Source organism: Branchiostoma belcheri, unplaced genomic scaffold, assembly GCF_001625305.1.
Source record: "Branchiostoma belcheri isolate BF01 breed outbred unplaced genomic scaffold, Haploidv18h27 scaffold16, whole genome shotgun sequence".
NCBI lineage: Eukaryota > Metazoa > Chordata > Leptocardii > Amphioxiformes > Branchiostomatidae > Branchiostoma > Branchiostoma belcheri.
Genome location: NW_017803046.1, coordinates 907570 through 921219, shown reverse-complemented (window position 1 = coordinate 921219; position 13650 = coordinate 907570). Strand labels below are relative to the sequence as shown.

At 43.1% G+C, this 13650-nt stretch overlaps 2 protein-coding genes across 8 annotated transcripts in view; one reads left to right on the top strand and one right to left on the bottom strand.

Annotated features, from left to right (window-relative positions):
• The window catches only part of LOC109465969 (uncharacterized family 31 glucosidase KIAA1161-like), a 7268-nt gene extending 4721 nt beyond the window's left edge, over nucleotides 1-2547 (bottom strand). The window contains exons 1-2 of the mRNA XM_019763471.1: nucleotides 2414-2547; nucleotides 15-1604 (exon numbers count right to left, since the gene is read on the bottom strand). Of these exons, the coding sequence (XP_019619030.1) occupies nucleotides 15-1575 (1561 nt within the window). The 5' untranslated portion in view covers nucleotides 1576-1604; nucleotides 2414-2547. The remainder of the gene's footprint in view (nucleotides 1-14; nucleotides 1605-2413) is intronic.
• A 92-nt stretch (nucleotides 2548-2639) lies between these two features.
• Nucleotides 2640-13650, top strand: part of LOC109465961 (zinc finger RNA-binding protein-like) — a 25308-nt gene continuing 14297 nt past the window's right edge. For 4 of the 7 annotated variants that reach the window (XR_002139996.1, XM_019763459.1, XM_019763463.1 and 1 more), the window contains exons 1-6: nucleotides 2640-2757; nucleotides 6125-6398; nucleotides 6823-6943; nucleotides 7312-7500; nucleotides 7956-8152; nucleotides 8620-8799. Coding sequence is in view for 6 of the 7 variants with exons in the window: in XM_019763459.1 (XP_019619018.1) it covers nucleotides 2708-2757; nucleotides 6125-6398; nucleotides 6823-6943; nucleotides 7312-7500; nucleotides 7956-8152; nucleotides 8620-8799 (1011 nt within the window). In the remaining variant the exon portion in view is untranslated. The remainder of the gene's footprint in view (nucleotides 2758-6124; nucleotides 6399-6822; nucleotides 6944-7311; nucleotides 7501-7955; nucleotides 8153-8619; nucleotides 8800-13650) is intronic. The other 3 variants (XM_019763462.1, XM_019763460.1, XM_019763458.1) reach the window with 3 other exon arrangements.

Genomic DNA, 13650 nt, shown 5'->3' with positions numbered 1-13650 from the left:
GGCATACTCGTCTGGTACCACAAGCTCTGACTCTGTTACAAACCCTGCAGGAAGGTAACTGACTTCCCCGCCATCAAAGTACACACCATCACACCCAGAACTCTGCAAGAGGCTTCTGATTTTACCAATAAACCACATCTGGGCATCTCTACTGGTCACGTCAATAACAGTCCCATAACCGTTCCACCATTTAACAATCCCTGGGGCATTTCCCTTTGCACTGTTAACCCAATGGCCTTCTCTGAGACCTTCAACAAAAGTCATAGAATCATAGTTTGCAAATGGATGTATCCATAAACTGACTTTAAACTGTTCCTGTTTCAGTTGTCCTATCATACCAACAGGGTCGGGAAATTTGCTTGGATCAAAGTCAAAATCGCCATACTTCGTGGAGTAACCATCGCCGATTTCAATCACACTGTGAGTGAGATTGTTGTTTACAATACCGGTTGCATAGTTGGTGACAGTCGTTTGGTTCGTGCTTGACTTTAGGTACGGCCATGTGGCCCATCTAGGGGACTGCATCAGTGTTGTGTCTGGTTGTACGGACTTTGTGGTGTTTACTCTTGGCAAGATATTGTCTAACACATACTTGTGCACAGCTTTTACATCAGAACCAACACAGAGACTGTAGTTAAGCATGGGTTGTGCGTTCTTGGGATCGGGAAATGGCGACCTGTCATACCACGCCTTTAAACACAGTTTTTCGTTGCTGATCCCCACGTGTAGAGGGACCTTGTCGTCGACGACAACCGCAACTCCCGTAGACGACAGAAAGTAGCGCTCCAGGATGGACCCAAACCCTTCTGGCTCCATTCTCAGATCTGAGGACACGAATGGTACTGTGGTTCTGTTTCCTTTCTCTAACGGCCACTCCTGTGTGTCCATCTCTCCCCCTCCATACCAGTGTCCTGGTAGCATGTTCAAGCAATCCTCTGGGGCCAAGGTTGGCTTATAAATCTCCCAGACTATACGGTAACATTCCACTGCATCATTAACGGACCTAGACGTTATGTGCACCTTTGCGAAGGTTTTCCACTCCAGACAGACAGTATTCTTCCCCCCGCACCAGTACGGAACGACGTGGTCCGGAAGGTGCACGCCTACACGGCCGTCTAGGATCTTCTTTCCCCGCCGATTCTCCAAAGAAAACAGTTTGGTCTTCTCGAACAGTCTGTAGGTGTGGCCGATGTCGGCTTCCAGTTCTGGCTCCTCATAGAAGTACCAGATCGTGATGACCCCTCCTATGATCAGCACGGCCAGAAAGAAAACGCACGCCTTCAAGCGAAACTCTCGCGGCTCTTTGGGGCTATCCGAAGGCGGCGCATCTTCCTTAACGTTATCGGAAAACTTCACGGCGTTTGGGCCTTCTTCTACGTCCACAAAGGGGTTCTGAGAAGTGTCCGACTCGGTTCTGTCCCTGGCGCCGGTTGGAGAAGGCGGGACGTTCGGAGTCCATCGTGGAACTGCCAGGCGCTGCTGACTGTCATCAGTGTCCACAGTTTGAACCTGAAACCTGGTGTTCTTCTGTGGTTCACTGGGTTCATCCACAAGCACCTCTTGGGAACCCTCCATGACTCTACTACAACAATGGCTGGTTATTTCTGAAAGACAAAGGGCGATACATAATTTATGATACAACTCCTGTAGGGACATATTGAAATCTTTCTAAGAGTGATGTAATATTAGAAATGCACAATATTCTTCTGTCGGGCAAAAAATTTCATCAACACTTCTAGGGCACAAAAAAAAACGTTGACTAGATAGATCTAGATATAAAGCCTAAATGGGGTTATAAAACATTTAGAACATTGTTTTCATATGGAAAATTCGAGAGCGCCAGTCGAATGTTTGTGACTGAGGTTGTCGATACCTTCGATGCTCGCAGACGTAAACTAACACACTCTTTCACCAATCGGCTCCTCAACAGTAATAACAGTATCATAAAACTCGCAATCCACTCAGACTTATCATCCACCAGTCACTACTGGGATCACTATATCGGCCTAGTCTACCGGTAAGGCCTTTCCCGTATGTATATGTACCGAACCCTACCGTTTTTACATGTGCGCACCTTGTTATTTTAATTGTTTGTCTACTATGGGCCAATTTGCGCCTGAAATAAAGAATTAAAAAAAAAAAAAAAAAAGTTATAAAATGTTGGCACAATATGTTACCCCCAACACTGGCCCCGACATTACGTCCGTGTACAGTGGCAACTCAGACTAATCATACCATACTGTTTATGCATGTCGCGTACTGGGGCCACACTCGTGACATGACACCGTTATTCGGGTCTATATTATTTACTTTCATCATAGCCCCCGGCCCGCCCCCCTCCCCACCGGAACATCGATATCTGTTCTCTTTCATTCAAGAACAACTAAAAAAGAAACATCCGTGGCTATCTTACCAAATGAATTGCACAGTTAAAGCAATGTGTCGTCTTTCATTACCCAGCTGCTAGCCGATTTTTGGTCTGGCCTGCTAAAACTTTCCATATCGGAGCGGCGCTTCTCCAGTTCGCACCGGATCGACCTTGGTGACTTCTGCTCGTCCCGAAGATACCCGACTTTTGCCGATGTCACTCGGATTTCCATTCGGGAAATATCGGCCTTCTCCGGCAAAGTTCGGCAAAGTTCGCGGTTTTAATCCACCACGTGACTCCCGTGTCGACCGAGGAGAAAGAAGCGTGCCCGAAAAAATTATGGCTGCAAATAACTATTTCGGGTTTACCCACGGAGGGACCCAATACGGGTAAGCATTTCCTCACCTTATTGTGGAAAATGTACAGGGAGGGAGTAGAAATAGTCCACATCGCAAGTAGTATCCGCAGAATCGAGAAAAGATGGTTTAATTCCGTCCTGACAATCTGATATACTACCTTGGCCAAGATGGCGACTGGTTACCGCATGCCGCAAAATTCTGATGTCATTTGCGGACTAAATAACATTACCGATTCAGGATTTAGAATATCCAGAGAGGAGAATTGTTTCTGTGCAAGATTTTGAGCATATTTTGTGAGGGAAGGAGGCTGTTGTTGGTGGTGTTTAGGTGTGAGACTTTGGTATAAATGCCGGGTGAAAGGCCTTTGTCTGGCCTGTCTGGAGAGGCCGGCGTCATCTGCATGGACAAAAATTATTGGGACAGCTGTCACCAACGCTTACCAACACCGATGTTTGGGCGATACGAAATTATATGCCGAACAGAATTATTTCTCATACCCTTTGTCACTGTTTGTGTTTTCAAAGATGCAGTCTTTGTTTTTGACCTGTAGCTTATCACAGATAGAGGTTGTAGTGCGTTGAAAATTATGGTTTGATGGTGACCTAGATTTTTTGTGCAAACACAAATGCTCTTGCTCAGTAATTAGATTTCTGTGACCCCAGGCTGAATCTGCTACAGCTTGTGCTTGGTTCCCAAATCGATCTCAGGACATCTCTGCATAAGGGTCTCTTTCACTAGTTTAGAGCTTTTCCAGGAAAAAGATAATAAATCATTACAAGACTGGACATACTTTCTAACCATGTAATCACACCAGTGACCTTGTAGACCGCCAATACTTTCATAAGGTAATTTTGCTTACCCTTGTTGGTTGCATTTTTTTCAACTCTGGAGAATGATTTCTGTGTTTGCAAAAATTACCAGGGCTTCTGGAGTCAATAAAATTTCCATGAAATCAGTGTGAGAAAACTCCCAAGCACAGATACATGAATGGCTTTGCCCAATATCAATGTAGATGTAGATAATTAATTAGATGTAAGACATTTCCCAACATGTGATCAACACAAATATTATCTCACCTCACAATATGATGAATAATTTGCCATTGTTATCTCACAGAGAGGCATTTAATTTTAAACATGTACATACTGTCAGTTGTTCATAAATGGTGTTTTGTTACACTTGCACCCTGACTTTGCAGGATGAAAGTTGATATTATCATCCTTTTTTGATACCTCAGAGAACAGTTCTCTGACAAGCTATGGCCATGTGTTGCTGTGGTATTTCTAGTCAGTGTTCGTTCCCACGAAGTTTGTCATCGTGAGAATTGCTTTCAAGGCAATTTGTATGACAGTCCTGTTGCCATACAAAAGAGAACTAAGCCAGGGATAAAGGGTTGAGTCTAGGTACTTGGAATTGCCTTCACTCACTGTATGTCGTTATTCTGAGCCCTGTAATTCTTAGAAATGCACCAACCAGGTACATAGGAGTCGGAGACAGTGGGAGTCACTGCATGCTTATGCTAATGCGGGCTACTGTTCCTGACGTTATGCCCAATCAGGCATGATGTACAAGTTCCACCTTGTACATCCTGTGCTTGCATAGTTAGTTTGGCACTAGTTACGCCTATAGTATGCCCTTCCTTCCAGTAATGTCACAGACAACTATTGGGTACTAGTGCCACTTGAACTTTGTTAGTGTCCAATAAAATCAGTCAGATACTCACAAGCTCACTCAGTACCTTGCTTTTTAAATTTATCTCCCCAATTCCTGTCTCACATTTTGACAACCAAGGTATTTCTGTCCTGTTGATTGGTGAATTTTTCCCTGGCTTTCCATAACTTCTTTTCCATGGGTTGGTTCCTGCAGTATCATTCTGTTTATGTACGGTTTCATCAGTCTACAGGAATAGACTGGCCCTGGCTGAATTTTTATTACCTTCGCCAAGAAGGTTATGTTTTTCAGGGGCGTTCGTGTATGTGTGTGTGTGTGTGTGTCTGTCAACACGATAACTTGAGAAGGCCTTGATGGATTGTCTTGATACTTGGTAGATGGGTAGGTCTTGATGAGACCTCAAAATGATTAGACTTTTGGACCCCCCCAGCGGCTTGTTATGGTACTGCAGCTGTAACTTCCGGTTTTGATATCTCAAGATCCAGACATGCTATGGTGACGAAATTTGGATGGTAGGTAGTTCTTGTGCTGGGGAAGAAGAGACGTGAGTTTAGGCCCCCTAGCGGCTTGCTCTAGAACTGCAGGGGGGTTTAAAGGACAAATGTTTAAAAGAGGATAACTCAAGAACCGATTGATGGATCATCGTGATTTTTGGTATGTAGGTAGCTTAAGTGATGCTTGACATAATGATATTACAATTATGCGAATATTGATGTAATTTGCATAATTAATGAGGAAATTCTATAAATCAGCTGCATTCCATGATAGGAAGTTCAAACTTGTAACATATGTTATTAAAAACGAGAGAAACACAGGCAAATATTGATTATGCAAATGAAGACTTAATTTGCATAATTAATGAGAAAATGTTATAATTGCGTAGTGGTAACTGCCTGGAATTTCATACTTGGGGTGTTTGAAAGTTAAGTGAAGGTGAACATAATTAAACATAACTTATTCAAATAAGGACCACATTTGCATAATTTATGAGAAAATGGCATTCTTTGTTAAGATAAGACTGTCTTTTGGTGGATAATATGATCAACAGACTGATATAATTCATGCAATGGAGGATCCTATTTGCATAATCAGGGTGATTAGTAACGTTATATTTCTTATTCATAAAGGCTAACATCATTTGGCGAAGGTATGAGATCGTGGAACTCTAGTTTTGTCTGTAATCATGACTTTGCCAGAGCGTCAAAACTTACGATTATATTACTTTAGATTCTGAGCAATTTATTTGTATTACTTAATTGGAATGCAACCATTTCCGATTTCTATAGCAGAAAAAAAAAGATAGCTGATCACTGTACATTTACTGTCACAGTGGTTTTATTTTAGAGTTACAGTAGGAGGGAAAAGGATGTTGAAACAACATAGTACAGTTAGTTGTTGTACATGAAAACACCATATTTGCACACAATTTGATGTGAATGAAATGAAAACAGACACTGCAAAAATAAAACCACTATAAAAGTTTCAAGATTTACAAAATTCTTTTTCTAGATTTGGACATTTTGTATCACGATATGTTAATTTCTTAAGGTGTAAAACACTGTAAGGTTAAACCACTAAGTTATTTTACACTTATTTTCCAGTGTTGCATATCAGTATTTGTAACATAAAGATTAAAACAAGTTCGTGTAGATTAAATGTTCAGGTGTATGTAGTCTTGCATTTGGCTTCTTTGCAGGTTTAGAAATGTTGTTAACAAACTGTGTAGGTCGCAACTTTTCAATCTTATCATGTATAGGTCGGCCCAGCCTGTGGGGTCTTACTCGCAGCACTCAGGACAGAGCGCGTATGCGGCGGCCCAGCACCAGCCGACACACCAGGCCGCCGCTGCAGGGTACGCCACAGCCGCGGCCCCTCGCCACACCCAGCCCGCCACCAGTTACGAGAGCTACTCCGCCTCTCACGCCACCAGCCAGTATGGGTACACCTCGCGGCAACAAGACCCCCCTCCCCCACCACCAGCATCCACACAGAGTTACCAGGTAGTCAACAGATGCTAAGTTGAACCAGTGGTCTCAGCTGGATTTTTTTCACAGCGTAGGGTTTGGGTACAGAAGGATAACTTTGTACATGGCTCAGGTCATGCATTGAATCCAAAAAGTATGACCACAGCAAGGGGTCTGGTATTCTCCCCCAAAAATTTTTAACATGTATAGCTTCATTCTAAAGTCAAATTTTCATTTTCATTTTTTAAACAGATATATGAAGGTTCTGCCCCTCCCAAAACACCCCTACGCTAATTGAATGGTAGTGTAGGGGGGGCATAGTGGGTCCCTACTCTCAACGTATTACTTCAACTTTGTAAAGTCTGTAGAAGTCAAGTTGAAAATTGTCCTATCTGGTAGGGATAACAGTCTGTTCTCCATTGTTTCTTTGATTGACACGTTTTCCTTCGTATTTCTACAGACGTCGTACAGTTATGACCGTGGTTCTGCCACCACTGCGTACGAGAGTAAGCAGTACTACACACCGGCTGCCCAGCCAGCAGCTCATGCTGCCACGGAGCCTTACTACCAGACTACTACAGGTAGGGTCTGGGTAGAAACATAGAACTGTGGGCGTTAGTTTTGTGTGGGTCATGAGAAGTATTTTCTGATAAGTTTCCAATCGGTTGTCCAACCATGTTATACAAGTAAAAGATTTTATCCTATGCACTTTTGTAGATCAACATGACTGTTATAGCTTACAAACAACTGATTTCAGCAGTACTGAGCTGAACATCTGATCATGATTATAATTTTCACATTTGAGGACAGCCTCTAGCTAGCTCGAAATCTTTTTTCTCTCAGCCCTGGCTCATGATTGGACCTGGGGGAGGAGAGCCCTGTATTAAAAATTATATTTTTGAAAGGTCTACAATGTGATAACAAGCACATTCTACCATATCTGTTACAGCGGCTAAGTCCTACAGTACCCCTGCCAGTACCGGGTACTCGGCCGGCACTGCTCGAGCAGCCACCACTGTGAAAACCCCAGGCACAGCCTCGTACAGCAGTTACTCGGCGCCGACGTCGCACCAGAGTACCACGTCGTACGGCCAGACCACCCTGAGCACCACCCCGGCCACGTACACAGGTAATCATGGTGGGCAAACTTTCTACTTCTTCTCAAAATCTGTCAGTGTTGATGTTTAGGTAAAGTTTGTTGTCAGATGGCACTTGTTTTCAAATGGTAGCAGCACAATATATTATTCAGCATAGATATGATGCACATTAAGGCTCAAAGTACCCACACACAACTTGCAATTAGCATGTGATTTTCAGGATTTGCATGAAAAGATAATCTGAACATGCAATTTTGCAGGCTGAACTTGAATATTTAATGCTGATTTTTAAAATTGCATGAAAATTTTTGGCAAACATGCAATTTTGCATGTAGCCCCCCTCTCCCCAAAAAAGAATTTCAACTCTGCATGTAAAAGGGATTAAATGGTAGTCATGCTTGGAGACAATTGTGAATGTGTCAAGACAATTGTACACACTTTTGTGATGCTTAATTGATAAACTGTCATTGACGTGAACATGTTTTCTACTGAACAGCCACCTACTCTGGTTACGATGCAGCCGTCTATTCCGCCGCCACTGCCTACTACCAGCAGCAGCAGCAACAGAAGACCGGGCTGGGCTGGGGCTTCAAAAACAAGTTTGGACAGAACCAGAAGAAACAGAAACAGCCGCCCAAGCAGCCGCAGATCCACTATTGTGAAGTCTGCAAGATTAGCTGTGCTGGGCCACAGGTAATATGTCCAGTCATATTGGTATCATTAAAACTAATTACATTGTGACCTCAAGTCAAAGTAAATGCTACCTAGATTCTTTTCATTCCCTTGTCTTTGGGGTCTTTGTGAGACTTGCAGAATTGTAGAAATTATTTTATTGCGACAGTAATGCAAACAAACTTTCACCTCAAAACAATACTCATACGAACCACTCGCATGTTTTTGGCTACAATAAGGGACTGTAGTGAAGACAGATGTTTGTTTACCCTAGACTTGAAAAGTTTATGGTTATACCCATTTCAGAAGCATTCATAGGGAAGCTTGTTCCACAGTGATGTAGTTCTGGGAAAGAAGCTTTCAGCATGGAACTTTCTCCTGAGAGATGGAGTATGGAGGAAGAAAGGGTGATTTGCTTCCTTAGTAGTGGCAGAATACTTCAATGTTCAAGATTGGGTAATTGTAATGCTTTTGGAAAACCCATGCAGACCTACCGTGAGCACCTGGAGGGACAGAAGCACAAGAAGAAGGAGGCAGCCCTGAAGGCAGGCGGCACCACCACAGCCATGCGGCCCGGACAGAGCCAGCTGCGATGTGAGCTGTGTGACGTTACCTGCACCGGCACTGATGCTTACAACGCACACATCCGAGGGGCAAAGCATCAAAAGGTATGAGGGAGGCATAGGAGATATTGTAAGAAGGGGATATGAATGTACATGTAGTGCTGTAATTCATTTTATGTTGAAGGGCATGTCTATGTAAGCAGGTGCAGAAAAAAGAAAGTAAGCTAATTATTTGTTAACGGTAATGATAATTTCATGGTACAGAAGTGACCGTGAAAGCGGTGAATATAAAAGGACCTATGTGTAGTTTTGTTAACTAATTAAAAAGCTAAACTTCCAGTACTGTTTGAAGGAATGCAGTAAAAAGTCTGAGGTGTTAACATCATGTTCCCCCAGGTTCTGAAGTTACACACCAAGCTGGGCAAGCCCATCCCGTCTACAGAGCCCGTCCTGGTGACTGCTGGTGGCGGTACGTCCACCACAACGTCGACCGCCCCCGCCAAGGCGACCACCACCACCACACCTGCCAGCACGGTGCCTAAACCCAAGGCAGCAGCCGCAACCGCAGCTGTCGCAGCCGCAGTGCCCAAGAAGGTCGTCACGCCGAAGATCACCTTTGTTGGTACGGTCTGCTCGCTTGCTTCCATAACTAAAAATTGATAAGAGGATTGTAGTATTCATAGTCAGCAAAGTAGCATCAAATTTCTGCCAGCTAACCAAATGCGCAGAGCTCTGAAGTGTTCTCTTGCAAGATACTGTAAATCTCTTTATGTTTGCAGTAGCAAAAATTTGCAGTCCGAGAAAAATGAACTTGTTAGCAGTGATGATAAATACAGCAAATGACTACAAAAACAGCGAATGTAAAAGTACTGCAAAAAATCTTGATTTACAGTACATCTACTTTCTATGATATATAAGAAATTGAGTCCCAGGAACACAGAAGACAATGGGTAAGAAGTTTCTTGGTCTTGTCATGGAAAATTGAAACCGAATAATGAGGCTTGGACCAACATGTAGCTTCTACCACAGGTGGCACCAAGCTGAGTACAACTCCTGGTGGCATCAAGGCAGAGGAGACCAAGGTGACGGAGATTACGGCCAAGGCTGCTGTAGCCAGCACATCCACTGCACAGACTGACGCTGGTAAGACATCAAATTTGATTACTGTAAATCACTTAATGCTTGTGGTAGCAAAAGTTGGGAGTCTGAGAAAAATGGACACATTTGTAGAACTATATGTTCACGGTGGCAGCAGGTGTAGCAAAAAAGAAAGGCGGTGAATCACTTGCTGACAGTAATTAAGTTTGTGGTACAGAAGTGCCCACGAAAAAAGTCATGATGTACAGTGTTAAGATGTCTTTGTTTTTCATTTTAATTCTAGAGTACAGCCTCTTTGCTGATTAATGAGCAACTTAAGGAGTTAATCTATCAGTGATTTCTATTTTTTCTTTGCTTTGTAGTTGTCCATATAACTCATTTGTTTGATCCCTTGTATTTCCCCTTGGTCTATAGGAAAGCAGGAAGAGGCTTCCAAGTTGCTGCAAGAATTACAGGCAAAGGAGGTGCAGCCAGTTGGTAAGTTAGAAACATTTGTTTAGGTGAAGAAATGGGCGTTTTGCTTTGTTCTGGGATGATATGTACTCCCACCAAGTCATACTCACTGATATGTTCGCTTCTACAAAATCATATTCAATTATTAGACATAAAACATGGTGCATTTTTGCAATGTGTGCTTCCTTCCAGGTGAGGAATATATTGAGGAGATCAAGAATGCGGATGGCAAAGTCATACAGTTCCACTGCAAGCTGTGCGAGTGCAAGTTTAACGACCCCAATGCCAAGGACATGCACATGAAGGGGAGACGCCACCGCCTGCAATACAAGGTCTGTTCACATACGGCATTGTATGTTTCTAGTGGAATAAGCATTTGTTAATGGTAGATACAATAACTAGTGATTTCCATCAATGTAAAAGGCATCCAATGCAATTTCAGGGTGACAAAAACAAAAATATTCTGGACGATGAAATCTGTCTGATATTGACCTTTACTATCATTTCTTAGCACATTTTCGTCATCATTTCATACTTGGAGTCTTTGAAATTGCCCAAAAACATGCTATGTAAGATATCTCTCTCTTTATTTTTTCAGTGTACCATCAATATTTAGCTAATTTCTCAAATGCTGAGTGGTAAGCAGAGATGGCATTATGTACCATTTTTAAAGCCTTTGGTATGACTAGGCCTAAGATTGAACTCACAACCTACCAAATGCAAGGCGAGCACTGTACCCACTTGGCCCACTTGCACCAATAATAACAAAAAATTGATATCCTATTATCTGTGATGTTACAGAAAAAGGTGGACCCTGAGCTGCAGGTTGAAGTGAAGCCGTCCATCCGCGCGCGTAAGCTTCAGGAGGAGAAGATGCGGCGTCAGCTGGCCAAGGAGGAGTACTGGCGCAGACGTGATGAGGAGGAGCGCTGGAGACAGGAGATGCGCTGGAGAGAGGAGGAGGAGTACAGGTACACTCCAGCAGATCTTCTCACCATGGACATGTTGTAATATTGTAGCTTGATAATGATATGTATTGGCAGGGCTCGAAATACTTTTTTTCTCCAAACCTACACTGGTGCAGGTAGACAAATTTTACCTACACCTACAGAATTTAGGAAGTATGAATCATACTAAAAACTGTTCATAAAGTTCAAACCATTGCCATTATTTCTTTTATACTTCATGCAGCACATAAAAATCCACATGCACCTAGATTTGTATATAAAGAATATTAACCCAGTGCAAGTTACCCAGAAGGTGTAGGTAGACATAAAAAATACCTGCACAGCTTCAACTTAAGCTGCACTAAGGTGCACATACCTCCAGTATTTCGAGTCCTGATTGGCACTCATAGTAGAATGATCTTTTTTCTTACACAAAGGGTATACAACACAAGGATCAAATTTTCAACAACCCCTGTCACCTTCATCAGGATAAATAATAATAAATCAGTAAACAGACACGTGACCTTATTCACATGAGACTTAACAGATGCGTGATGTCAGCTGTTGATCAAATGTGCCACTTGTGTACCCTTTGTGTTGGAGTTAAGTTTAGCGTCATGCTATGATTAATTATACATGTTGGTTTATGACTTGACGTATGATGGCAATGTTTGACCATACCCAGCACTGTTAAATGCTTTGTTCAATGTGGCTGACTCAGTGAATAACTGAGGGGGAAAGGCCTGGCATGTAAGGCTGCCTGTAGAAGGTTTGTGTACGTTATTATGTACATTAGGCTGTATGAAGAGGAGATGATGTATTGGCGTAGGATGGAAGAAGAGGAGAGATATTGGGAGGAGCGGCGGCACTGGGAGGAGGAGATGGAGTTCTACCGGCGCCGCGGGCACCCGCCGCCCCCGCATTTCCCCCCGCAGCCCCCAACGCCCCCCAAACCGCTGGACATGGTGAGCACGTGCTGTGACCCTTAACACCCCCCTTCTCCCCCACAGCCGACAGCAGTGTTTTCAGAACCATGGGTGGAAAAGGCTCCAGGACATAAGGCTGCACTGATTAGATTTTATGGATGACATCCGCGCACACATTGATTTTTGCCCTTTCTAGAAAAAAATTGACACCCGACTACGCTCTGGCCTGGGTGCCATACCGAAGCTCAACTCGAGAACTCGTGTTGTAAAAGTGTAAAAGTAGTAACACTGGTCAGTTTAAATTGGGAAGTTCAGTTTCCCGATTTCGTGGGGGCCATCTTGGTCATCCAATTTTCTAACTTTTTTCTACTGAAGATACAGTTCACTTTTACATGTCATTGGAAAGAGCATGATTTCCCCTGCATCATGATGTCTTTAATTTGGTCATAACGTGTAACATTATGAAGATATTCTGTTTTGAAAGTTGCCCAGGCCAGTGGTCTATTGGCTGGACCATGTGAACCACACGCAGACCACACATGGTTATGCATAGAACACAGTGGCCTAGCAGTAGCCCACTCCAATGCAAATGAGTTATAATTGGCCATTCCACATTGTACAAAGCACTCGCATAATGAGTTATCACACCTTGCTTGCCAGACCATGGTCAGACCACTGGCCTGCACTGGGTTCAATGGGCCAGGTGATTAGAGGTGTGAAGTCCAGTCTGGCCAGGGCCAAGACCACAATGGTCTGGGCCAATCAACACCTTGTTGTTTATACAGCCCACCTGGCCTAAATTATAGCCCATACATGGTTTTCCCTCAGACCAGTGGTCTAATGCATTTTCAATCAGTCATATCTAAGCCTATGAACATCACTAACTAATAATTTTCACATGACTACTTTCGTGATGAAAAGAGCTTTCAGATAATACCACACTTATAGGCAGAAATTTGATATTTCTGAAGTTTCCCAATTGCTTCTGTTTTTCCCAATTTGAACTGACCAGTGTTTAGTCATCTTTACAATACAATACCAGCTTTGTATTTCTCTGGTCACAGCATTTTTGGTTTGGCTGGAATTTCTTTTATTCACCCATGCACACTAGTTTGGGGGTCTTCATAGGATGTCATCCATTAAGTTTAAGTCAGTGTGGCCTTAGAAGATTCTCCTGTGAATAACCTGGGACTTCAATCCTTCCATGTGGCTGAAAACACTGACTGAAAAACATGCTAGACTACAAACCCACGTAACAGTAACATGTGTCCCTCCTTATGTCTTACTCAAAAATCACACAGAAGGGAGAGGGGTCGCAGGGCAGACTTCGTCGGTTTTAACATGAGGGACATCGCTGAATTTCCAGATGCTGTAAGTCTTGAAAATTCCACTCTCCTTACCTAACTCCTTTTTTCTTTTCTCACAGCTCTGGACTTGGTGCCAGAGCAACGGTAGAAGGTTCTGTGTACGGCAGACACCCTTATGTCTGTGTAAAATATCCAAGCCCCTGCCTTCTTCTTGTAAAGCTATCA